At 47.0% G+C, this 26,558-nt stretch overlaps 2 protein-coding genes across 4 annotated transcripts in view; both read left to right on the top strand.

The window, feature by feature from the left end:
* Positions 1 to 1,331, top strand: part of Cd59 (CD59 molecule (CD59 blood group)) — an 11,983-nt gene extending 10,652 nt beyond the window's left edge. Inside the window, exon 3 of the mRNA XM_032903823.1 lies at positions 1 to 1,331. This exon is cut by the window's left edge and continues 136 nt beyond it. Coding sequence (XP_032759714.1) covers positions 1 to 85 — 85 coding nt within the window. The 3' untranslated portion in view covers positions 86 to 1,331.
* Positions 1,332 to 5,101: 3,770 nt separating this feature from the next.
* On the top strand, positions 5,102 to 10,107 carry C5H11orf91 (chromosome 5 C11orf91 homolog). Of its 3 annotated transcripts, none has more exons than XR_004387934.1 (2): positions 5,102 to 5,991; positions 9,852 to 9,931. XR_004387934.1 is itself a non-coding variant. In XM_032902248.1 (2 exons), the coding sequence occupies exons 1-2, from the start codon at positions 8,181 to 8,183 to the stop codon at positions 9,935 to 9,937; spliced, it is 585 nt and encodes a 194-aa protein (XP_032758139.1). In that variant the 5' UTR covers positions 8,122 to 8,180; the 3' UTR covers positions 9,938 to 10,107. The 3 variants fall into 3 exon arrangements, 1 of the variants encoding a protein (XP_032758139.1); XR_004387933.1 differs by lacking the exon at positions 9,852 to 9,931 and adding an exon at positions 6,326 to 6,438; XM_032902248.1 differs by lacking the exon at positions 5,102 to 5,991 and adding an exon at positions 8,122 to 8,679 and having other exon boundaries at positions 9,852 to 10,107.
* Positions 10,108 to 26,558: the final 16,451 nt, after the last annotated feature.

A 26,558-nucleotide genomic window follows, 5' to 3' on the forward strand; every position in this document is an offset into this window, starting at 1 on the left:
AAACAATGGGGCAACCTCCCTATTGGGCAAGATAGCGTTGCTGGTGACCTCGGTTCTGGCGGCCATTTTGAAGCCTTGTTTCTAAATCATCTCTAAGCTCCCAATGCCTCCTTTCTTTTTTTTCCTTCTTTTTCTTCTTCTTCAGCACTCTAAAGCCTTTATTATTTTCCAACTTATATTCGTTTAGGAAACAATATAGTTCACTTGAAATCTTGGATAAGAGGGAGGGTTGTAAGCAGCACGGAAGAGCACCGTGCACATAGGGAAGGCCCACCTGCAGGTACAGAGTGAAGTGCGTGGGTAAAACACTTAACAGGTTATGTAATCTTCCTTTGCCACTTCGGAGGGCTGGCTTTCAGTTTCAGCTTAAATGGGTTTCTGGCAACCCTCAGGGATATCTCTTTGGTTCCCGGAATGTAGCTGAGGAGTGAGGTCAGAAAGTACCTTTAAGTGAGTGGACCAGGAGGATTCTCTTCATTACTCTGACACACTCAAAACGCTTTCATAACTTTTACAGGTCCTGAGCTGGTGTGCAAATGTTCCATATGTGAGCTGTCAGTCAGGGGCGCTGATTGTTCGTTTGCTTAAAAATAACAACAAAAACAAAAACAACAGCAAAACAGTTCTGGGAATGAAACCCAGTGCATTGAGCATGTAGGCAAGTGCTTTACCCATAAGCCCCAGCTCCAGCTCCAGCAGTGAATGAAGCAGCTGCGTTTTCAGCTAGAAAACGTAGGGATTTGACCTACATTTCAACAAGACCTCTGAACTAGATGTGATGATTCTTGCTTTAGTATGTTTAGCATCTCAGTGCTCTGGAGGCAGAGACAGGAGGAGGGCCATAAGTTGAAGGCCAGCCTGACCTTCACAGTGGTCTCCAAGTCACCTAAAACTATATAGTAAGACCTTGCCTCAAATGAAAAACAAAATGGCGAGTAGTGGTGCATGCCTTTAATACCAGCACTTGGGAGTAGAAGCAGATGGATCTCCGTGAGGTCAAAGCCAGCCAGTTCCCGGACAGCCAAGGCTATACAGAGAAAGCCTGTCTATACATACATACATACATACATACATACATACATACATACATAGAAAAGAAAAACCTCAAAACAACAATAACAACAAAACAAAAAAGAAAGGAAACACACAAAACGTCTGTTCTTGTAGAAGTGTGGCTCTAACCTGAATTATCCCACATCTCTGAATATTGCCTGGGCTTTGCTAGCTTTTACTAGAAAACTGTAATGGCCAACATTTTTTCGATCTTGAAAAAGCAGTTTATCTTGACTGTCTTCCACATAATGGAATAATAAACACTATGCTATAGGACAGATGTTTAAGTGTGCTTATTTTAAATGTCACAGAAGAGGAAGACCCTTCAGGTGTGCATGAGCATAGGAAGAACTAGTGAGACCAGACTATTGCCATTGGAGATGTCCAAATATTTTCATGAATAGCAGAGGTCTAGCACTGTGCTCTACCTGCTCGTATCCAGCTCTCTGGCTTCTTGGTGTTTCAGCACAGACCACACATAATACGTTCACTGGGCTGTCAGTACAGTGAGGAACACTTAAGCTTTGGAAGCCTTTCTCCTGAAAAAGGAGAAAGTCATTTTCCTGTGCATGCTGGAGAGACGCATAGACTTAACCACATGTCATCTTGGGACTCTGGCTGTATTTTAGTACCCTAGCAGAAGGGGGGGTTTCTTTATTAACATCAGATACTGGTTTTTTTAAATGATGTTAAGTTTTAAAAACTTAAACAAGAAAGCTTGTTAAAAATATTTCTTTTATTTTAATGATTTATTTTTATTTTATTTTATGTGCATTGGTGTTTTGCCTACATGTATGTTAGTGTGTGAGTTTCCGATCCCCTGGAACTGGAGTCACAGACAGTTATGAGCTGCCGTGTGGGTGCTGGGAATTGAACCGAGGTCCTTTGGGAAAGCAACTAGTGCTCTTAATTATGGATCTGCCTCTCTAGCCCCCATCTTCTGCCTTTTAAAAAAAGATTCATTTATTTTATGTATATGGGTATTTTGTCTGCGTGTATATCTACACACCAGAGAGAACACCCTGTGGTACTACAGTTTTGTAGGTGGTGAACAGTCATTGCCCTTAACCAATGAGTCATCTCTCCAGGCCACGAAAACTACTACTACTACGATTATTATTATTATTATTATTATTATTATTATTATTATTATTATCTGTTAGCCAAATCATATGCATCATGTATTAGATATGTAATAATGATGCCTTTCTGAAAGTAAAAATCTCAGCCAGTGAGGAGCTTGGTGAGTGGCAGAATGTAACAAACAGCTCCTACAATGTGTTCAATGTAGCAACAGAAAGAAAACAACCTTGGACACTTTCACCTCCTGCTGCCTTGGTTGTTAGTATCCTCTGCTGGGTCAGTGGTTTTTTATCTCCTTTCTCCCCCGCCAAAGTCTTATCAGCTACAATTGTTTCCTCAAAAGGATTTCCCGCCCTCCCCCCTTCCCCCAGCAACTGGCTGAGGAAAGTAGGATATTCCACATGAGTTCCAAGAAACTATAACTGAATTTAACTCATTTAAACAGAAAATGAATATCTAAAATGTTGTGGGTATATGTTTTGTGGGCAAGTTGCATCCAAGGGTCCAAAAAGCTAGGAACTGTGTTGCTCCAGAAGTCTATCTCCAGATCCAGATTCTAATATAAAACTGTCTAGCCGCATCTTGAGTCACTGAGCTCCACCTAATGGCAAAAGCTCATTGGGGGAAAGGATAGAGTTGTTTGTTTTTGATTTATTTTAAAAAAGTTACATTTGTACCGGGTGTGGTGGCGTGTGCCAATTCCAGCACTCAGGGAGCAGAGACAGGCAAATCCCTGAATTTGAGGTCAGCCTGATCTATAGAGTGAGTTCCAGGACAGCCAGGGCTACACAGAGAACCTTGTTGTTTTAAAAAAAAAAAAAAAAAATTTACATTTGTGTTTTTCTCCTCCTCCCCTGTGTGTGTGTGTGTGTGTGTGTGTGTGTGTGTGTGTGTATGTGTGTGTTTCATATGGCGGGGTCAGAGGAGGACTTGGTAGAGTCAGTTCTCAACTATTGTGTGAGATCCAATCTGAAAACAGAACTTGGATCCTCCTAGATACGGAGAGCTACTGGTTCTTTCTGTACAAAGTTGTATTCGAGAAGTGGGTGTCTGGACCCATGGCAGCACTGCCACATAAGATAGCAGGGTTTCATAGCAACTGGCAGACTGTTCAGTGCTGGGCTGTCTTTAGGAGACAGGCTCGGAGGTACATTCTGTGGGTTTGTAAACAGAATTCACATTATGTGTCCTGGAGAATGCTGACCAATATCTAACCTAATCTTAGAAAGCCTAAGGGTTAAAGTGTGGAGAGAGATGCCTCTTGTATCCTGGCAGGCAGTCCCACTATTTAATGTGGCACCTGCCTGCCTGTGTTCTCTGTTTTGGGTTTGAGACTTCCAATGAACCAAATGTCTAGATGTATACATCTTCCTTCTTCACAGGGCCAGGTGATTTATCTTACTCTAGGTAAGTTGTTCATCGGTATTCAAAGCCTTTAAGCACGTACTGGTTTCTGTTGCTTGCAAACACATCTAACCGATGCTAGACAACTCTCTCAGCTAAGAGCTGCTTGTGCTAAGAAGGTCGTGTTGTCTACAGGTGGTACTCATCTGACGTTGTGATGAGAGCAACTGCAGGTGGGCGTCTTGCCAGCTCTGGTTCTGTCTTCATCAGCACTACATCTCACCTTGCATAAGAGTTGGAACTACAGGGGAAAGAGATGGCTCCGTGGTTAAGAGCATTGGCTGCTTTTCCATAAGACGCAGGTTCGATTCCCAGCACCCCACCTGGCAGCTCACAACTATCTGTAACTCCAGTTCTAGGGGATTGGATGCACTCTCCATAGGTACCAGGCACATACTTTATAAAATAATAAAATAATGACTTGGAAAAGTCTGTATTGCTCAAGGCCACTAAAGGCAGTAAGGTGACACATTCACACTGAGCTCTGTGGTCTCCCACCCTCTACCCTCCTTGCATGCACAGTCTTCAAGGTAGCTTTGGAAGGAAACCTGGGATCGGACTGACACTTCCATGCTTTGAAGAAATCAGTTTCCACTTTTTGTTTACAAAGAAAAACCTAAGTGTCTTTTGACACTCGAAAGGTCCCAACAGTGTGGGACCTTGGCAAAAATATAGAAATAAAAACTTTCTTCTTTTTAGTTGTTTCAGGCATTTTGATTGCAGCCACCAAATAGTGTCCTTGGAGGTGGGTGAGGTCACTGCTGTTCTCAGCCTTGCTATTCTTGACTCCTTAAATGCCAGCTTATCTGGCGGTCAGGAAACCTACGTGTGGGTGTGGTGGCTGGTTGTGACTCCTGTCGGGCCACACCTGGAGTTTTGAGCTGTAATTTATAAACTCTACTAGTACTCTACCCATTAATCACCAGTTCTTGATTAATGAATGGTCTTTCAACAGGGAGTGCAGTGGCTGTGTGAGACCTTTTCTACTCAAAAAACAATGAGGGATTGAACCTAGGGCCTTATGCACTTGTGCACTGCCCAGGGCTCCACGATCAGCTACAACTCCAGACCTTTTTATTTTGCGATAGGTTTTTGTCATCCTGAAACTTTGTCAGACCTTGAAACTTTGCTCTTCCTGTCTTGGCCTCTGGAGTAAGCTTGAGTTTCAGGCCTATGCCACAAGTCTGAGCTACAACCCAAGGGCTTCTTTTGTGCCCAGCCATTACTATAAGCATGATCAGTATACTAGCCCTTGTAATTCTTCTCAGTTTTCAATACGAATAGTATTGCCTATACCCAAATCCATCAGGCATTTGCAGATTACAGCTAGAGATCACAGATGGCACTCATTTCTCCGGCTAGGCTATTGGGGTTTAAGCAGCTCTGCTTTGGGGTTCAGTAAGTCCTCCCCTTACTAATCCCTTCTGTGACGTTCTGAGTTTTTAACTTATTTGACCAAGTTTCTATCTGTTGCAACCATAGTGACTTGGCTGAGACAGTTGCTGTGAGAAGGGTTTGCTGAGGGGAACGACACCCTGTGCTGAACAGAATGGGTCTGGGCATCATCGTCAGTTATACTGAAGGGACCTACTGCTACGGGGGATTTGTCACTTGGTCTCTGGTCCCTTCCTTCTCGTAACTGAAACTTCAGTTCCCTTTGGGAAATTACATCTATCATTTTCCGTCTTTGGAAACTATTCACAAAAGCTCCCACAACCAAAACATAAAGAGCAGGCATGTTTTCCTCTGGAGTGTCACGCAAGCGAAGTTAGGCGAGGACTGGTGAGACTAAATATGTTGTCGAAACTGTGCCTCTCTCTGGTATTCAGCTGCAAGCTACAGTCAACCCCACTTCAGATAGGGTAGTCAACTCTGGTAGTTTTGTGGCAGCGCACAATCCAGAAATAAGCAGCTGCTAGCTTTGGTTCAGTTGCTCAACACTGTTTGGACTGCTGTATGGGTGATATTCTTGGTCTTCCCCTCGCAAACACAGAGTCCCTACAGACCTTCCTGCACTGCACCCAAGGTCAAGGCAGAGAGAGATGAGTTTCAGTTTTCCTTACTAGGACATTAAAATCTCTTTTAAAACTCCCAACTGTCTTTGTCCTTGTATATTCTGGTTGGATCTGCATCTCGTGACCCTGTGAGCTGCCAGGGGAACAGGAAGGCCAGAATTTACTTTCTGCAGTCCCTGGGGAAGGAAGCAGACTGTGATTGCAGTTACAGGGATACCAAGAAGCAGCTTTGGCTCTCCACCAGCTGCACCAGAGGGGACAATTAGATCCCAGTCCAGGGCTCCGCGCCTTCCAGATGTAACTCTCAAGCTTTCAGCTCTGTTAAGGTTTCCACACAGGCTTGGCTTCAGGCTGTTTGGTCTTCAGTTGGTGGTACTATTTTTGGAGTTTCTGGGAACCGTGGGACATGGAGCCGAGCTGGAGGAAGCCGACCAAGGTTAGCACAGCTTGTTGGTTCTGGTTGACAAGGTTCACTTGGGCATCTGCCCTTCCAGGCCTCTTTATACTCCACTGGCCTAGCTCTCAGACTTCGAGTTCATTAACTTGTTAATTTTTATTTTATTTTATTTTTGCTACCTCCACAGATACATGGGAGTACATCTAGATAAAAAAAAAAACAAACATAAAATCTGGACTGTATTTTTTAAGAACATTTTTCTGAAATAATGGGAACTGAGAATGAGGGGGTGGGGAACACCCAAGCCCTCACACCCACACCAGCACAATGGTTAATTCAGATTAGTAATAAAGGGCTATTTTGTGTTTCTTAGAATAGCGTGGTCCCTAGATTATGGCACAAACAACCTCCAGAGAGAGCCAGCCTGCTGCCAGGAAGAGGGACTTGAAGATCAGAGGCCAGGAAGGCAGTCATGGCCTTGCCATGGTAGGACACAGAATCCCTTTTTTAAAAAGGTTCTTGATGTCACAGATGAAAGAATTTTAAAAACAAGATACAGAGGGGAACTTGACAGTAATTTATTGGCGTTAGAAAGAGAAAACAATGGGTCATGCAGCTGTTGGGGGAGGAAGAGGAGGAATGGGGAGGGAAAGGTATCCCCAAGTCACAAGCCAGAATTCGCCCATCTTCACCAGTGACCATCTGCAAGCAAGTAGGTGTGGGGCAGCTGGAGGATATAAATATTTCACTAATGGGAGAGCTGCTCTTGGGCATCCTACTTTATATCTCACCATTTAGCTTAATTTCCTCTTGGTCGAGTAACAAAATAGACTTTGCTCTTTGATTCAGGAGATGAGGGACGGGCTCTTACCTATTTTACAAACAACACACTTTACAGTGCTATTGAAATGGTTCATACATCCAGAGCATTTACTGTTTCCGGGCACCCATATCTTCCTCTGACCTCTGTGGGCTTCTGAGTGCACACAAAGCACATACATGCACCCACGCAAACACGTAAAATAAAATATAAAAAGGAAAGAAAGAAAACCGGTTTACAAGTCAAGCAACATGCTAGGTGTGGTGGTGCTTGTCTCTAATGCCACCAGGTAAGAGAGACAAGAGGATTGCTGTAATTTTGTGGCCAACGTACTCCACATAGGAAGTTCTAGTCCAGTTTGGGCTACCTTATCTCAAAGAAACAAAAGCAAACAACCGGCCTCTCCCTCAAGTCAAACTACCTGCGCAAGACCATCAGTTTGGATATCAGACTCTATCCTTTGCTGCCCCACCCCAGGTATTTAGCACATACAAGTGTGCACACGGCATTCCCTCAAGGAGCTGAGCCTGAACTTTCCTGACCCCCACCCCTCCCTGTTCATTCCTGCAGGTGATCATTACAACAGTAAGTAGCCGGAAAGGAAATTGACCTCCTTAGTTATTGGCTAATATTTCATAAAAATGAGCTGTACATGTCACTTGGACAGAACATCCAGTTCTCAGGAATGGGTGTGGTGTTTGAGGCGGACTCTGTGATGATTTCCTTTTGATGTTTTGCAGCCTGTCAGCTCCTGATAACTTATGAGCTCTGAAGAGAATTAAACTGCATTTCATTAAAAAACAAAAACAAAATCAAAAACAAAAACAAAAACAAAAACCAGTTGTTTGCTTCAGGGTCATTACAAATCCAGACTGCTTTCCCGTTTCCAGCATATCCCATTACCAGAAAGATTTCCTCTTCTTCCTCTTTAGAGGATGAAGTCAGCCACTCATTTTTTTCCCCAGTTTCTAAATAATGAGTCAAGTTCTCTAGGACAAAGGACCTGGTTGTTAGGACATGTTTTCCACTCCCTGATAAAAGGAGAAGGCTGAATTTCTCCATGTGCAGTATTATTATGTGAGAGCAGTAGAAATAGAATTGAAGGCTGCTGGGAGGAGTCTAGGGCCGAGACGAATGAGTGCCTGAGCTATTTCGGGGCGGGTAGAGCAGAGCAGCAGCTAGACCAAAAGAGGTCAAGGACGTAGCTTTGCAGCTTTGCCCACAGCTGACTCGTGGGGCGGGGTCTCTGTTCTCCAGAGCGCCGCCTTCTAGGGGGCGGGACCAGAGCGAAGGGTGGGGCCGCGCTCCGTCGGGGCGGGGCCTGTGGAATCTCCGAACTCCTAGACACGGGGCCTTGGCGCGCGTCTCCCGGCGCGGGGTTCCTCTCACGCAGCCTCCCATTCAAAAGATGCCGAAGGGGCGGCGCGGCAGCCAGAACCCCAAGATGAGCCAGCGGCCGGCCCCGCCCCTTTACTTTCCGTCGCTCTACGACCGGGGCATCTCGTCGTCTCCGCTGAGCGACTTTAACATCTGGAAGAAGCTCTTTGTGCCGCTGAAGGCGGGCGGGACGCCGTCGGCCGGGGTGGCAGGGGTAGCGGGGGTCCGACCCCTGCCTCTGGCACCTCCAGCCACGGTGCCTCCGCCGCCGCCTGGCCTGGGTCCCCCCAGCGAGCGCCCCTGTCCTCCGCCCTGGCCATCCGGTCTGGCCTCTATTCCCTACGAGCCTCTGCGCTTCTTCTACTCGCCGCCTCCAGGCCCCGAGATGGCAACTTCGGCCCTGGTCCCGGGCTCCACGACCCCCTGGCTCGCCTCCGCCTCCCACCCCGAGGAGCTGTGTGAGCTAGAGATCCGGATTAAGGAGCTGGAGCTGCTCACAATCACTGGGGATGGCTTTGACTCCCAGCGCTGTGCGTGACTGCCAACCGAGCCCAATCCTAGCTGCCCTAATTGCCCCCCTAGAGTCAGGCACCAGAATGTGACTCCAGAAGGTCCCCGGCCCCAGGAGTCCCACTCCCTAAAATCTGTCCTCCAGAGGTTCAGACCCTCACGTGCTGAACTTCAACCGACCTCTGCCACACCACACACCTGAGCTAATCAAGCCATTTGATTTTAAACCCCACCCCTTAAGGGTTAGCCCTTGAAACAATGTTGACAGTGGCCCTTCACACCTGAAGCACTCTCTACTTAAATTTAGCCTTCCTACATAGTAATCGCACATTTCTGTAATCTGGAGCTCCACCCACCACGGGTTCCCCATCTCTACAGACATTAACCTTCAATATTCAAATCTTAAACTGGGGTTTGTGGGTGGAAAGAGATTGTAGGAGTTGCCCAAACCTTGAAGGCCCGCAGTCATTCACTGAGGAGCCTTGGCCCCTGCCCTTCCCTGGGCCCCAAACTCTTGGAAAAGATCTTGGACGTTGACATCTGATCTTAAGTCTGAGGTTTTGGGTATCCACACCAGAGCAGACCAAGTGTGCTGATGTAAGCAGGAATCCTCTGGTATCTGAACTGATGCCTCTTTATTAGACAGTAAGGCAGTTAGATCCTGCTGTGTTACCAGAAAGACTAATTGCTCAGGAATTAGCAGCCTCAGGCCATCCTTTCGCATCCTCTGTTCTAAGGCTTGAATTTGATATTAGAGGAAGGCAGCTGGGTCTGGAAAGATAATTTCACTGGTTCTGTTCAACAGGTTAAATTGGTCCCCTCTGCCACACAGCAGGGTGAAGTAGGAAAAGAACTATACACTTATGCATGGCCAAAGAAAGTTCTCTAATTCATCCATACTCTGTAGGAGACATACATAGCTACAGGAGGAAAAAGTCCCTAGAACTGGCCTTGTCAGTTCTGTGAGTTAGGTAAGAGTTAGGTTAGGGCTGTGCACAATGACTTCTCAGAAGCTTGCTCTGAAAGAAGATTCCCTCTCAGAGCGCAGGTGGTACACATCCGGAATCCCAGTGCTTAGGAGGCTGAGGCAGAGGGATCGGGAGTTCCAGAGCAGCCTGGAGCTCCCTAGGAAGACCCTGAAAAACCAAGCGACCTTTCCAGCTCCAGCTGACTCTGTTTTGCTCTCCTACAGATAAATTCCTGAAGGCGCTGAAAGATGAAAAATTACAAGGACTGAAGACGACCAGGCAACCTGGAAAGTCGGCCTCCTTCTCCTGAGGAGCTGCCCCCGCCCCGGAGCTGGGCAGCCGCCTCCTTAGGTGTTAGTGCTTAGATAATGTGTCCTAGTTGTTGTCATTTCAAAGATGGTTATTTTCTGTTCTGTATTTACTACTGTTATTGTTGCTCTCAGCACATGCTTCACATACAGTGCCCGCTTGCATGATAAATCTCATGGCCTCTTTCCTCTGTGCTGGTGCTGGGGGATCTCCCTCATGGGATGTAGAATTGCTGTCTGGCCTGCTATTCGGAGTCTCTGTGACTCAAGGAGTGTCACTACTACTGTCAGGCATACCAGGCTGGCCAGCATGTCCGAGAGACTCAACCATGTGCCCATTCTGGTCCTGATGCTGGTTCTCAGCCAGAAAGACTGTTGGAAGGTTAGAACTAAACTTAGAACCTGAGTTGCCCTTCATCCCAGTAACTTTCATTTTTAGAAGTATTTGCTCTTCAAAAAATACTATTTTTTGAACTGCAAAATTCTGATAATCTTTTTAAAGACATGGTCTTTGTAAGAAATTCACATGCAACATTTAAGAGGTACTTATCAAGTGCTTCTTAGACACTTTGATCCCCACCTAAGCACTTGGAAATGGGGATGGGGGAAAACATGAGTGAACTACAAGACGGCATCCTAGAGAATGGCCTGCCAATCACAGAGAATGGCATGTCAAACGAGGAAAGGGGAGAGCAGTAAGGACAGCCAGACTGTATCCTAAGGAAGACAGAGTGGGCTTTCACATAGGGTCTCTTTGAAGATATGAGATATTTTGTTACTGTTTTGAGATTGAAACTATGAATCCCAGGCTGACCTTGAATTCCAAGTCTTCCTGCACTTGCCTCCCAAGTACTGGGATTACAGCCCCATACTACCATGCTTGCTCAAGAGGTAGCACTTAAACAATGTGGGGAAGTGATTGAAGATCGTAGCCCTATGTGGGAACGTTCCAGGCAGAAGGGCCAATGCAAAGGCTTACAGTGGAGCTTGCCAGCATTGGTGAATGCTAACCAACAGGTGAGATGAATGGCAGAGCAGAAGGGGTGAGGGAAGAGGCACTTGTTCATGTAGGGTCTTAGAGCATGGCCAGGTCTCAAGGTCTCTGAGAGTCCTTAGAGGTTTTCAGCCCAGGTGTAACAGGATCTGACTTGTGGGGCTACAGGTTCTACCTGACCTGTTCTAGCTGTCAGTACATCAGGGGTACAGTCAAAGAAGCAGGGAGAGCAGTTAGCAATCAGTAACCCAGCTGAAGAGAGAGTTCTGTCCCCAGGGTGTGTGTATGGAGAAACAATCAGGGCTCGCTGTGGGTTGAGCTGCAGCTGCATGGTCCGGGTTCTGGGGGAGATGAGTAATTTAGTCTGATGTGCATGAAATGGAGTATTGTCTAGCTATGGGATATATGAGCCGGGAGATCCAGACTAGGCCTGTTCTGAAGTGTGGGCTAGGGAGTTACCGATGTAGAGACTGCACGAAACCCCCACAGGAGTGCATGAAGGGAAAAATAGAGCACGTTCCAGAGCATCCCCGACCCAGCAATCTCAAGTCCACAATGCCCCAAAATGTAAAACTTTGACGATCAACTCAACTAAGTTCTCATCATGAAAGTTCTGTCCCATGCACAAAAGTATTTAAAATATTATCTAGAATTACTCCCAGGTTATGTGTAAAAGGTATGAACAAAACATGAATGAATTTCATACTCAAACTTGGGCCTTGTCCCCGAGATATCTAAATATGAACTGCACATTTTCAAAATCTGAAGAAGGAGGAAGAGGAGGAGGAGGGGAGGAGGGGAGAGAGGGAGGAGGAGGGGAGAGAGAGAGGAGGAGGAAGGGGGAAGAAGAATCTCAAACAAATCCATGATACTTCTGGTCCCCAGCATTTTTGCTATAGGTTAGCTCTGAGGCCGAAGGTGCTTGGGTTGAGGAAAAGACAAGAACCTCGAAAGAATAAAAAGCAATTAGCCCTGAGTCAGTTGTGAGACAACACCTGAGGGAAGCATCTAGGAGCTGAGCGACTGCATTGACAGTGCTGTCATGGCAGTGGGAAGGTGGCTCAGTGGGTAAAGATGCAAGCCTCACCAACTGAATTGGATTCCTATGACCCACATGATGGAAGGAGAGAACCTACCCCTGAAAATTGTCATCTGACTTTCACACATGTGATAGGACGCAAGTCTACTCACACAAGTACACATAGGTTTGGTTTCCCACTCCAGTACAAGGGACAGAAGTGCCTATTTTACATATCAAAGCAGACCTAATCTCCATGTTTTCCCAGCATCCCTCAGTCCTACCTGGCATTCCCTGCCCCCAATCCTGAACTTTCCAGCCCAGAGGCTGGGTTGCTCTTCCTCCGAGAGAGGCTCCTCCCTATATAATCTAGATGTTTTGCACTCTCCTTTCTCTTCTTCCTCTTTTTCTCCTCTCCTCCTCCTCTTCCTCCTCTTCTTCCTCCTCTTCCTCCTCCTCCTCCTCTCTCCCTTCCTCTCTCCCTCTCTCTCTCTCTCTCTCTCTCTCTCTCTCTCTCTCTCTCTCTCTCTGCTCCCCACCCCGTTCCCTATGGCGACTCCCCTGGCCTCAATCCTTGGGGTCAGTGAACCCATCCAAGAGCAGCTTCCCAATAAACCTTCCTTTAATGTACTCTACTCTGTGTTGGATTGGTTCATTTCACTGACAGAACAATAACCTATCAATGGTGCCCGCCCTCAGCTAGCCTATCAGGGTCTAGGACCCTCTGGGCTCTCTCTGCTGAGCTGTGACTGTGTCAGAGTTAGCCCCGTTTGAACTAAGACCAGGTCTTTGTTTTGGTGGAGCCTTTGACACAGAGCCATCTTATCTGAGGTTACCACTTCCGTATCAATTGTTAGCTCCCAGACTATCAGTCGGGATGCCAATTCCATTTTGTTGGGATTGCCGTCAACAAAACAAAGTTTTATTCAAATTGGCCTGGACTCCCTATGTCCAGTTTACTTTAATCTGGTTTGAATTGGCTCATTCTACCGATGGAGAAATAGCTTATCAGTAAACATTTAAGAATTTTTTAAGAAATTAAAACATTTTTTGAATTAAAAAAATGTAGTACTGGCCCGGCAATAAGGTAAAGCAACAGATCCACTCGTAGATTTAACACTCGCGGTTTGCACTAGTGATATCTTTAAGAGCTATTTGGTTGAGCAGTAGGACCAAGGCCTGAGTAGGGTAATTCTAAGAGAGGCTGGGAGCAGGCCAACTGGAGCTGATGACGCTTGGTCTCTCCTTGGGGGTGACTGAGAAGGAAACCAGCTAGAGCCAAAGCAAGGAGAGCAGGAAGTGGTAAGGGAAGGCTCATTAAGATGGAGAAACAGCCGCCCGTTTCTGGTCTGAGGATGGTGATCTAGCAGAAAGTCATGGAGGTAGAGAGAGGACATTGCTCTAACAGTGTGCATGAGTCTGCAAAAAAGATGGCGTTTTCATTGGCTCCTCAAACAGATTTCCACAGACTGGGTGAATTATGAAAGGCAGTAGTTTCTCACAGGAAACCCAAAGAAACCCACTGGCAGGTTAGGAGCCTGGTCTCTGCCTTTATGGTGACACATTGAATGTTGAACCATCTGGAGGGGAAGAACACCATATCCTCCCCCATATGGCAAAGAGGCCTAACAGAAGAGGGAACTTACGCCTGCAAACTGGTTTTATAATTTGATGAAAGAGGGATGGGTCCATGACCTGAACACCCCTGTAAGGCCCTGCTTTCTACCATACACAGTTATGATGAAAGTTAAGCAGGACAGAAATATTCACAGGGCAGCACAGGTTATGTAGCACCCAGTAGAGAGAGACTGGCTTGAAGGGAGGCATTGAAGATTCACCTCAGGTAGTAGGGAGGATCTGTGTGTTACGTGGGTATAAATGGGTGCTGGGGACCCTGGAAGTTGGACACGTAGACACGTGTACAAAGATTTGTGCAGCAATCCCAGTTTGAGCATACAGATTCACATGGTACAAGTATGCCCCATATTTCTGAGTATTTCCAGCATTCCAGGCTGGAAATCCTGGAGCTGCGGGCTAGGTGGGACTGGGCATGCTGCAGGGAAGTTAAAGGAATAGCTCCCCAGTGCAGCCTGTCCGTCGTTCTTCCATTGCCGAAGCCGGAGTGTGAGCACAAGGTCAGGGTTTCTCAATCTCCTTCCAGTGGTCCCAAAACACTATGCAGGCCAAAAGGATGAGACGTGAAATTCCTTGAGTTGACAAACTTTGTTCTACTAGTAGGACCCTTGCACCCTGACAGTGACTCAGGATCCTTCCCCCAGTGCCTGGAAGATGACAGACGAGTCCGGGTATGTTGGGTGCTACTAGAGAAGTTCTTGTTTTCCTTGAAAACTTTGGACTTCCAGAGCAGTGACTGCTGGGGGCTAGACAATCTTAATGAGAACAAGTGAGAATCAGCCAGGAAAACCCACTGTCTCCACAGGGGTGGGGCAGGCGGTGGGGAGGAGGGGCATGGCCCATTATCATTATCTCCAGAGAGTCCAGAGTCCCTCACGTGCTTTACTCAGATAAGTGGCTCCTGCTGAGCGCTCAGGTGTTAGAGTTGACAAACATCCCATTTAATCCCCTCCACGACCTTGTGGGAGAGGTCGCTCTCAGCACATTTTCTAAACAGGAGGCTGGTGCTCCCAAGCCGGGTTACTTCCCTGCAGGCATAGGATAAGGGGCGGCAGAGCTAGCTCAGAACTCAGGTCTGCCAAGGCTGCCTTGTATGCTTCTTCCTCAGTGAGCACAGCTGCAGAAGCCCCACCAGAGCAGGGGATAGTGGTCACAATCACCCAGCTGGGAAGGTCAAGGCACAGGCACCACAGCAAGGTTAGGGCCATTTTGCTCCACGTACTACAAGGCCACCCAGGACTATGTAACAAGACACTGTCCCAAAAACAAAACACACCAACCAGAACAGCGTGTGGGGAGGGGTGGGTAAGAGTTCTTCTGTGTACATGTGAGAACCTGAGTTTGGATTCTGAGCACCCACACAAAAGCTAGGAACAGCCACAGTGCCTGTAACTGCAGTGCTGGGGGTAAGGCCAGCAAGTCTAACTTTAGGTTCAGCGAGAGACCCTGTCTCAAAGGAGTAAGACAGTTGCAGTGCAGGATGCCTGAAGTCTTCCTCCAGACTCAGTACATATTAGCACACTAGGGCACGCACACACACAACACACACACACCACACATACACACCACACGCACACACACACGCACACACACACGCACACACACACACGCACACACACACACACACACACACACACACACACGCACACACACACACACACACACCCTATTCTCTAAAAACCCAACAAAACAAAACTCCCAAACAAACTAGGAGCTATAAAAGTTGAGTGTAACACAACAATGGAAAGGTAGAATTCTGATCCCTCCCAGATGTTCTCCTGGTGTTTGCTCTGGATCTGATAGGCGACGCCGCAGGCTACGGAGGATAGTAAGCCTGGCATTTGCTTGGCCCTGTCCCCTCAGCGCCCACACACCGTCCGCTCACTCTAGGTGTAACTGCCTGCTCTGTATCTCTGAGATAGCCTGGACCTGCCCTCCTCAGACAGCTGCAGCAGTAAGACACAGACTTCATTCACACTTACCAAAGTGACCCCATTTCCTGCAAGGAGCCTGGAGCTCCTGTGGAAAGTCAGAGGCTTTCGGTGGCTGACTGGGAACCAAAGCCATCATGGAAGGGGACCCATTGTGTTATCCCCATGGCACAGGTCTTCCCAACTCAGGCTTTGGTGCACAGGGAACATCTGGACAAGCCCAAGGAAGAATCCACAGCACGTACAGTCAGTGTACGTCAGACAGGGTGCGATCTGAAGAGTTTTTGCACACATAGTGACTTCAGCCAAAGCCATGCTCACTTTCCGGATTCGTTTGTTGAAATCTAAACCTGGATCTAATGGTGTTAAAGGTGGCTCTTTGAATCTGAGTGACTGTTTATGAGATCCCAGGGCCGGCAAAATGAGCTTTTGCCACGCAGTCTGATGACCCAAGTTTGATCCTTGGAACACATGGTTAAGGAAGAGGACTGATTTCCAAAAGTTATCTTTTGACATTACCACCTTGATCTTGGACTTTCCTGTCTCCAAAAGTGTAACAAGTAAACATGTGTTGTTTAGGCGTTACTCCAAATGCAGTGTTTTGTTATAACCCAAGTGAACAAGTACAGACTTTGGGAGCCGTGGGGTGCACTTGGGAAAGAAAATCCTAGCAGCTCGAGGCCTCAAGTATGAAGGGAAGGAACGGGAGCAGAGAGGACTGTGTAGACAGGGCCCATGGCAAAAGGTGTGGCCCTTATTCTGGTATTACCCGCTTGCTCACCCCAGTACTGCGGGATCACGTGATTGCTGATCATGTGATTGCTTTTCTGGTGACAAGACAGAATAGGAAACGCTGTTTCTTCAAAGAAAAGGACGCCTGGCAGATGAAGGAGACTGCAATGGTGTAAGCGAAGGGTGCAGAGTACCCGGAAGAGAATGGGGAGCAAGAGACATGAAGAAGGACGCCAAGACAAGAGTCTGATCAAGGCGACAATTTTATTTTTCCCCAAGGCTGAATTTATACCATAACATGGGTAACAGAGGGAGGGGGGAAGTATGAAACATTTACGCAGGCCAAGGACACAGTATTCGTGTAGTCAGGGAATCGGCTGATGTTGACAGGATGTTAGAAAGGTCACAGGTTTGTCATATTATTAGTCAGCAGGAGAACTTAATCATATTATTATTTATCTTGACCACCATATTTGTATTAGTCTTCTGCAGCTGGCTGGGGATTTTCCATGAACCCAATCATACTTAATTCTAACCATAATAATAACATCAACAATGGAGGGCTTCAAGGGCATTGATCCCAACACAAGGGAAGCTTGAGAAGGAATAGAAGAGTCAGCTTCCGGTGTAGGGGAGCCAACTGTCTGTTTTTCAGGAGTTCTGTGAGTGGCTTGTCAAATGCAGTCCCCATTAACAAATTTTTTGGGAGTCAGAGACAGGGAGCTAGGAGTCTGAGGCCTGTCTGAGCTTTATAATAATCCCAAGTCTGGGGCTGCAGAGATGGCTCAGTAGTTAAGAGCACTGGCTGCTCTTCTAGAGGTCCTGAGTTCAATTCCCAGCAACCACATGGTGGCTCACAATAAATGGATCTGATGCCCTCTTCTGGCGTGCAAGTGCACATATAGCAGAGCGCTTATTCAATAAATAAACAAAATAAGTAAAAAATAAATAAAAGTCCAACATGAACCACACAGCAAGAACATGTCCCCAAAAAATAAAGTTCAAGTAGATCAATTTACAACAGAGCGGTGCCACCACTCTGTAATCCCAGCCCCAGGAAGGTGAAGACAGGAGGGTCAGGCAGCGAGACTGATGCCCTCTTCTGGCCTTCTCAGGGACAGCATGCACATGGTGCACACACATCGATGCAGATACTCACAAATACACATAAAAATAAGTAAAACTAGAAAAAAAATGACAACAACACATGTTGACAATTCTGAACTTCCTAATTATTTGGTTCTTATCTATGCTTAAGATAATTTACCCACGTTGTGTCTGTAGGGTGGAAATAGCACGTTATTGCAGTGTAGAACATTTACACTGTGGAAACAGGCACATGGACCAATGTGGGGTTGTTGTCCCCTTCCCCTGAGAGAATGCTGTTAAACACTTACTAGCACACGGCCAGCCAAAGGGGGAGCAAAAGCACAGCCTCATTTGTCACTGAGCTACAGGGGCAGGTGCTCGGGGCAATCAAGGTCAAGCTGCGTCTATGTATTCATATATAAAGCCAGTTGCTTCCTCCAGCTTGATTTGTCCCCTCCGTTATGGAGGAGGAGAAGGCCTGAAAGGAGCAGCTGGCCCTGTCTACAGGGAAGGCAGACTGGCCCGGGGCTGCCTGGCTGTAGATGCAGGGGATAAAGGATTGCACACTGCTACTGACTCCTGACCTCATAAGACAGGGGGAGGGATGTCCTGCAACCTGAGCAGATTAACAAATTCTGCTCTAGGTAAAGCAAGGTAAAGGGCAAGGCAGAGACAGGAGCCCGTGCACAGAGACTAAAGGCCTTTGTCTACCACTGGTGACTGTTTTGAGCAAGAACATGAACAACATGAGCAACAACAGAACATGAAACCCACTAGAAATTGCAACCAGCTGTCATAGGGTGACCATTTTGGTCATGGCAACAGAGTCCTCTGGTGTAAGGGGTATCTCTCATTGCCTTACTATTTTAATCATTGTGTGCTCCCCTGGTGGAGCCAGGCAGGATTTGACACCTGTGAGGACAGTGGGGTGAGAGAGCCTTTAAAAACTGCTCTAAGTTTTCAGTTCAGCTTCAGGCAAGCATGCTGTTGTGTCTTGGTATACTTTGGCCTTTTTCCTTCAGTGTTATCACAGAGTAGATATGTAACCGTGGCCATGTTGGTCTTTCTGAGCCTGCTTCCTTATCTGTCACAGGATGATTGCTGGCAGGGCAGAGATGGGGCAGCATGGGGCAGCTGTGAAAAGGCTCCACGTTGGGAGTCATCTACCTTGGTGATTTCTAGTCCTTGTAGGACATGGGCCTCAGTGTTTGAGTTGCTGTGCAGGGAGAGATGGTAGCTAAGAGCTCTGAGCAGGTGGGATGCTGAGGCATGGGGAAGCAGAAACATGGATATTATGTAACCCTAGGGCTCAGCCTCACAAATGGGGACAAGGAGATAGGTGCAGCTGGGAGGCAGTTGGGGAAGTAACTCTTTTCCAACAGACAGGGCCTAGGGCTCTGTCCCACTGTAGGTGGCACCTCAAAGAAAGAGCCATTGATGTTTGGCCAGTCCGTTATCCATCCACACCAGCTGTCTGGGAAGTCCATGGCATGAAGCTGCCTGCTCACCTGTTCTGGGTACAGTTAGGACACAGCTTCCTTCGGCATTGTGGGTGACAGTACAGGTCTTGGGGGACAAGCCATAGAAAGTAGCCTAGAGAAAACTTATAGAGAAGTCCTCAGGACACAGGGAAAGGAAGAAGTACCTGCCACGGAAAAGCCCAGCTCCTCAGCCTTTTCTTGCGAGGTTCATGGGTTGGGTCAACATCCCCTTCCCTGGCTCTGTCCATGTTGGGAAGAGGATGGTCAGGGGTTTTTGGCTGCAGCTGCTTGAAACAGAGGAGTCCCTGGTTCCTAAAATAAGGAGTCCTTGGAGACAAAATGCTCCATGCTCCTTTCTGGATCTCACTCAGAACCCAGCAAGGACTCAGGGAGCTCACCCCTCATCTCGCTGCTGAGCTCTTTTGCCCTTTGCAGCGAGCGTCTCTACAGCTTAGCTGCTAGAGAGCTAGAAGGGTAACCTGGGGTCCAAGTGCGTGGGTTATGAGTGCCTGGTTCCTTAAAGCAGATGAAGGTCAGCATAAAGTCATGTATGCCCCATTTATTGATCCTCTAATTACGAATCACACAAGTCCCGCTTCATCTCAGGGCATGAGCAAGGAAAGAGGCAGAGAAGCCATGATAGCTGTGCTAATGTAAGCCGTGCGCACCCCCACTCCCCTGCATGTCATTTCCTTCAGGAAGTGTCTCTGGATGCTTCTCACTAATCTAGCTTAGGTGTCCCTGCTCTGAGTTCCCTTAGCACCCCAGCATTCCCTCTCCTGGCACCTTACCACCAGGAGAGGGGACTCCTGACTCTGGTATGAATAGATGGCAGGATCACCTGCCTGTCCTTCTCCCAGCTCCGTTGTGATCTCAGGGACGAGGGCTGTGTTGCCATCAGCACATTCTGAGCCGCTCATACCACACATACCTCAAATGTTTTCACACTGATGGCTACTAGCTTGAGAGGGAAATTCGCCATTCCCAGTCTTAGGGTCTGATGTCTGGTTCAGCCTACTGAAACATTAACTTGTATAAAACCAGAGGAAAAGTTGGTTTGTCTGAGGGGCCACAGATGGCTGAGGATAACTATGTATGTAGCCCAGTACAAAATCATAAGCATATATGAGACACCGTGAGCCATTTTTTGGGGGTGGTGGTGGTGGTAACTCAATTGCTCAGACTATCATCCAGCTCAAGGCAAGAGCTTGCCCGTGTCTCTTCTCCCAGACTCATCCAGGTCAGTGACTGTCATCTCAGGGTTTGAACACAGTGCAGACCTCCCGCAACTCCAAAAGCCGCACACGTAAAGTAAGCTCTCATCCTTCCTCAACATGTTCATTCATGTGTTTTTTTTTTTTTTTCTGTTCTTTTCTTTTTTTTTTTTTTTTTTTTTTTTTTTCGGAGCTGGGGACCGAACCCAGGGCCTTGCGCACTAGGCAAGCGCTCTACCACTGAGCTAAATCCCCAACCCCTCTGTTCTTTTCTTGTGTAGAAAGCATGCACAATAACAGGCTGTCACCAGTGAACTGAGGTAGTGCCTACAAACTGCTTGGCTCTGCTGCCTGAGGTATTCACTGTCATCTCAGTTTCTTAGACAATTTGCATCAAGGTCTCATCGCATGTTTCTCATGGTGGGAGCCACTAGATGGCAGCATAGATTCAGAAGTGTGGCTTCACTCCATGCACCCCCTCCACTCCCCCCGCCCCCCCCCCACGGCCACCACCACCACAAGCCTGACATTTCCCTGCCTGTCAGTTTTTAGCTAGAAGATCCAGACGCCTTTAGGGGACACAGGGACACAGAGGCAGCTGTTGAAGCAATGCAAAAACAAACACAGGTGTAGCACCTGGCCCCTCCCAGCGGTGGCTGCCTGCTGAGTGACGATGTTTTTTTTCTACCTGCTCCCGGAAAATATGCCCTTCTAAGATTTGGGTTCGAGGTGAATGTCCAGTTAGCAAAGAATGAAAGTAACTAGACCAGACTCACTGACTGATATTGCTTGTGTGGGTCTACCTGGCTGCTGAGGCTGCTGCTGCAGAGTACCACAGAGCCAGACCTGGGGGTGGGGGTGGGGGTGCACACCTAGAATCCCAGCAGTGTGAGAAGCTGAAGCAGGAGGATTACATTTTCCAGGTCAGTCTGGGTTATGGAGTTAGTTCAAGCCCGCCCCGGACAACTTAATAAGAGCCTATTGCAAAAAGGAAAAAGAAGCCAGGTGTGTTAGCATACACCAGACATTCCTAGCACACTGGAGAGGCAGAGGCAGGGGTTGCAATCGTTTTAAGGTCAGTCTGGTACACACAGAGAGTTCCAGGTCAGCTAGGGCTCTATAGTGAGACTCTGTCCCTCCAAACCCCAAACAAGTGAAGAGAGTCATCGCACCATATTTACCACCCCTACCTGCCAGTAAGATATGTTCAAACCCTCGGTTATACACACAGCAAGAAGCAAACATCTGTGATGGACCCAAGCCACGCCAAAGCCTTGCAGTTAACTTGTTGATAAGGTGATTCAAGCTGTCACATTCTCCTTGTTCCCTTCAGCCCGCGCCTACCAACAAAGACTGAGCGTGTTTTCATGAATAAATAACACACTACCAGGTCTGGACTCCAAAGCGAGGACGGGGAGGAATCTCTCAATTCCAGGACAAGCGAACTCTACTGTAAACCACACGGAGTATTATGGTTTGGAGAGGAAGCATCCTCCCAGACTGCTCATTCACTGATGCCTTGGGTCCTCAGTACCAGTGATGCTGAAAAGTAAGTTTGGGGGAAGTGACAGGGTTATGAGGTCCTGTCTTCATCAGTGAGTTAGCCATCAATAGGCTTGAATTCTGAATGGAGGGCTTAAGAAGGGGCAGACCTGTGTGAGGTGAGGACCAGCTAGAGGAGATAGGGCTGTGGTGTGTGTGTGTGTGTGTGTGTGTGTGTGTGTGTGTGTGTGTGTGTGTGTGTGTGTGTGTGTGTGTGTGTGTGTGTGTGTGTGTGTGTGTGTGTGTGTGTGTGTGTGTGTGTGTGTGTGTGTGTGTGTGGTGTGTATGTGTGTGTGTGTGTGTGTGTGTGTGTGTGTGTGTGTGTGTGTGTGTGTGTGTGTGTGTGTGTGTGTGTGTGTGTGTGTGTGTGTGTGTGTATGTGTGTGTGTGTGTGTGTGTGTGTGTGTGTGTGTGTGTGTGTGTGTGTGTGTGTGTGTGTGTGTGTGTGTATGTGTGTGTGTGTGTGTGTGGTGTGTGTGTGTGTGTGTATGTGTGTGTGTGTGTGTGTGTGTGTGTGTGTGTGTGTGTGTGTGTGTGTGTGTGTGTGTGTGTGTGTTGTGTGTGTGTGTGTGTGCCTTTGAGGGATATTTTGCTCTGACCATTTTCTGCCCAGCCCACTCTTTCTGTCTACCATGAGGCAAGCCCTTCAACCTTTCCTGAGGTTCATGGTGATAGAACCAGCTGACCATGAGCTGAAGCCCCTGGAACCCAGAACCAAAAAGAAATCTTTCCTCTTGTAAGCGATGATGTCAGAGATTTGTCATAGAAGCAAAACAAAACCTTACATGTCGCCCCTGAGCGGGTAATGTAGGAAGGTCCAGGCATGCTCTCAAGAGAACCGCATTTCCCACTGGCTCGCCACGTGACATCGGGACTGGGACCCTCGCTGTTTGAACAAAGCAGACCACGCCTGATGCTGTGCCAGACCTGTTGATACACCAGAGCCAGCTGTTTCATGAGGTTGCTGGAATGCCTGCCCTGGGGAGTTGAGTGCACAGCATGACTACCAGAGGTGATGGGAGGCATCACCACAAGCAGAATATAGGGGCTCTGGGAAGACCTGCATCCGATCCTCTCTTTCCACTCTGGTGAGTGGTAGAAGGCATTCCTTTCTCAGCACTGTCACCTCTGCCCAGGGACCTAAGTTTCCTCTCTGCTTGGCTGGCTTATGGGTCATCTGGATTCTTGGACAAAAGATATTTGCACAGAGGATGGAAGGCTCAGTGAAGCTGAGTAGAGGAGTGTTTGCTAGGTGACCGATGGGTGACATACCAGCTCTGGCAAATAAAGAGATCCACACGATTGAAGTATTGTGAGAACTTTGTGAATAACAGTGGCCACCACGTTTTCAGAGTACCAGGCAGTTAGCTGTGAGCTTTGCATTCTCTCTCCCCTTCTACAGTATCCTCTCCTGTATAGAAAGCTTCTCAATGAAGTGACGACTCAGAGACAGGACACAAGCTGCCCAAAGTCACACAACTACAGTGTGGTAAAGGCAAAGTTCAAACCTATATCAGGAAGGTCCCAGATTCCAACATCAGTGCTACGGCTCAGGTCTGGAATGTTCTCCACAGACAACAGTGGTTAACAGCTGAGGAGACCTTAAGAGGTGGGTTAGTATATCTGCTCCTAGCTGTTCCCCTTTGGTGGATTTAATGAAGAATTTGAACATCTCTACCTCTAGATGAGGCAATACTTTATGGCTAGGCAGCCACTGCACAAAACTGCCTGTTACATCTGCAGACTAATACTGTCCAGAAAAGGACAAATTATGCAGAATAGTTGACTGATAAACCCTGCAAAGACAGGGTGATTTCAAGAGTCTGTGGGTTGATTTTAGGCCAGAAGGCTGAGGACTTGCACTCACATGTTGCTAACAGGGGCCTGTGCTAGTAGAGATTTGTCTCTGCAACCTCTCAGTTCTGGAAGCCGTGTTAGACTTCCTATGTGTATAGATATTTGGTCATTCAAAGATTTCTGATGGGGTTGAAGACTGATTACAGTCTCATAGCCTATCAGGCTGTTTAACTCTGAATATACATATTTTATTAGATAGTTATCAGATAGTATACAAGCTAGCCAAGATATAATATAGATTTTAAGCTTTTCTTAAGCGGGAATGGGTAACTACATGTTCTGTTTAACTGATATAGTATTGGACTGGATGTTATATATATTTTATGCTTTTAATTACAAAATAATAATAGTTGTGCTCAGCTTATATTTGAGAGAAAAGTTTTTTTTTTTTAATTAGACAAAAAGGGTGAAATGTGGGATGATGTCACAGGTGAGGCAGGTACAAGATAGAAGGAGGTCTGTCGTTGGATGAGAAGGAAGGATGGGCGGGAGAAAAGTTTGAAGGAAGAGGAGGAGACTGGAACGAAGAGAGAGAGGGAGAAGAGGAGGAGGAGAGGCCAAGAAGCCGTGGCAGAACAATGGAGGCTGACGTAAAGATATCGCTCTGTGTATTTACAAGTTATCAATGTTCTTAAGGGATGGATGGTACCGGGCTCTGTATGTTTAGGTGGGCAATTATATCTTATCAATTGAAAAAACAAACAAACAAAGAGGTGGGTTAGTGGTTTTAGGTCACTAGGGACATTTCAGAAAGGGGGTCCTGTCTTTCCTGTTTATTTCACTTCTAGCCACAAGCTGACCAGCTTGGTTCCACCGTGGGGCTCTGCCTCATACATGACAAAGCCGTAGGACCAACTGATTAATAACATAGGAACTCTGAAGTCAGAATTCAGAATAAACTTTTCCTCTTTTTAAATCGATTGCATCAGGTATTTCAATACAGTATCAGAAACGCACAGTAGGGGTCCACTTCAAGTATGATCATGTTGGCCATGAAATAGATTCAGAGCCAGAATAAAATGGTTTTTAGGCTCCAAACTGAAAACATTTTCTGTGGCTTATCACCTCATGTGTAATTTTATTCTTTTTTTGGGGGGGGGGAGCTTGGGACCGAACCCAGGGCCTTGAGCTTGCTAGGCAAGCACTCTACCACTGAGCTAAATCCCCAACCTCAATGTGTAGCCCAGGCTGGCCTCGAACTCGTGATCCTCCTGCCTCTGCCTCCTTCAGCAAATCCTACCAGCATGCACCACCACAACCGGCTCATGTATAATTTTAAATCAAGATAATAATAATACTAAGCTCTAAAAAAATAAGTAGAAAGAATATCAGTAATGGTGCAGCCTTCCCTCAACATCCCAGAGTACTGACATTAATTTCCATCTAAATATTGAAATATATTAAAGGCCTCTCCATCCTTCCCAACCGCTTCACTCCACTTCATGTCCTCTCGTTTTATTTATTATTTCTTTATATTTATGTGTATGTGCATGTGTGTGTGTGCCACATATGTGCAGGTACATACCAAGGCCAGAAGAGGGCGTTGGATCCCCTGGAGCCAGAGTTAGAGGCAGTCATGAGCCACCTTATATGGAGGCTGGGAACTTTCACTTGAGTCCTCTTCAAGGGCAGCCATTGTGATTAACTGAAGTACTATCTGTCCAGCCCAGCCCCCTCTCATTTGACGTACTAGACTTTCTGAAGCCCTCTCTCTACTTAACCTCTGGCCAGGTAAGCAATTTCATGCAAACAAAAGTCCTATTCTGAGTAATATTCCACCTGCTTCCCTTCTAATTCAGAGCCTGAGAATTCTATCTCTTCTTTTTCTTTTTGATTTTGTGAGTGTTTGCCTGAGAACCATGACCATGCCTGGCATCCAGAGGTCAGAAGAGGGTGTTGGATTGCTAGGACTGGAGTTACAGACAGCTGTAAGCTGCCATGTGGATGCTGGGAACCAAACTCAGGGTCTTTGGAAAAGGGACCAGAGTTTTAGCCACTGAGCCTTCCTTCCTCCCTCCCTCCCTCCTTCCCACCCTCCCTCCCTCCCTCCTTTTCTTTCTCTCTTTCGTTCTTTTTTCTTTACCCCTCCCTTCTTCCCTTCCTCCCTCCCTCCCTCCCTCCCCTTCCGTTTTATCCATTCAAGACAGAGTTTCATTGTGTAGCCCTGGCTATCCTAGTTGTTACTTTGTAGACCAGGCTGGCCTGGAACTCACAGACATCTGCCTACTTCTGCCTCCCATGTACTGGGATTAAAGGCTTCTGCCACCACTGCCTGACTGGATCCTATCATTTCTAAAACGACAAGCAACATCAGTTCATCCAATAGCGGTGCTTAATACGCTGAGGATTTTGTAAATGCTTGTTAAAATATTTTCCTGTGGAGACTGGAGAAATTCGAGAGAACAAAAGCTGTAAGCACAAATCTCTGCCCACATTTCGGAAGGAAAATTACCATTGAGAGGATGTGCTTTATTTCATATGTAAATTCACCAAGAAGAAAACAAACAAAATTTCCAGAAAGCTAAACAGACTAATGCAATAAGGAATGATATCACCACAAGATCAGGGGCTCACCTGCTTAGATTTGCTGCACAGAGTACATTCCAGAGGCTGATTAAAACCCAAACCCATGTGTCACAGTGACTCTTCTATTGCTGTGAAGAGACACCATGACCAAGGCTACTTGTATAAGGAAGCATTCAGGTGGGGGCTTGCTTACAGTTTCAGAGGGTTAGTCCATGACCATCATGAAAGAGAGAATGGTGGCAGGCAGGCAGGCAGGCAGGCAGGCAGGCAGGCAGGCAGGCATGATGCTGGAGCAGTAGCTAAGAGCTTACATCTGATTTGCAACTTGTAGGCAGAAGAGGGAGACACTGGACCTGGTGTGGGCTTTTGAAACCTCAAAGCTCACTCCAATGTCACACCTCCTCCAACAAGGCCACACCTCCTAATCCTTTCCAAACAGTTCCACTAGCTGAAGACCAAGTGTTCAAATATATGAACCTATGGGGGTCATTCTCATGCCAGTCCCCACACCATACAGCAATAGCTAATGAGCTCTGATTGGCACATCATTACTATGGTTAATTTAAAGTCGTAGCTGTGTGTTGTGGCTTCTGTGATTCCTGAA

This window comes from Rattus rattus, chromosome 5 (genome assembly GCF_011064425.1).
Source record: "Rattus rattus isolate New Zealand chromosome 5, Rrattus_CSIRO_v1, whole genome shotgun sequence".
In the NCBI taxonomy this organism is placed as follows: Eukaryota; Metazoa; Chordata; class Mammalia; order Rodentia; family Muridae; genus Rattus; species Rattus rattus.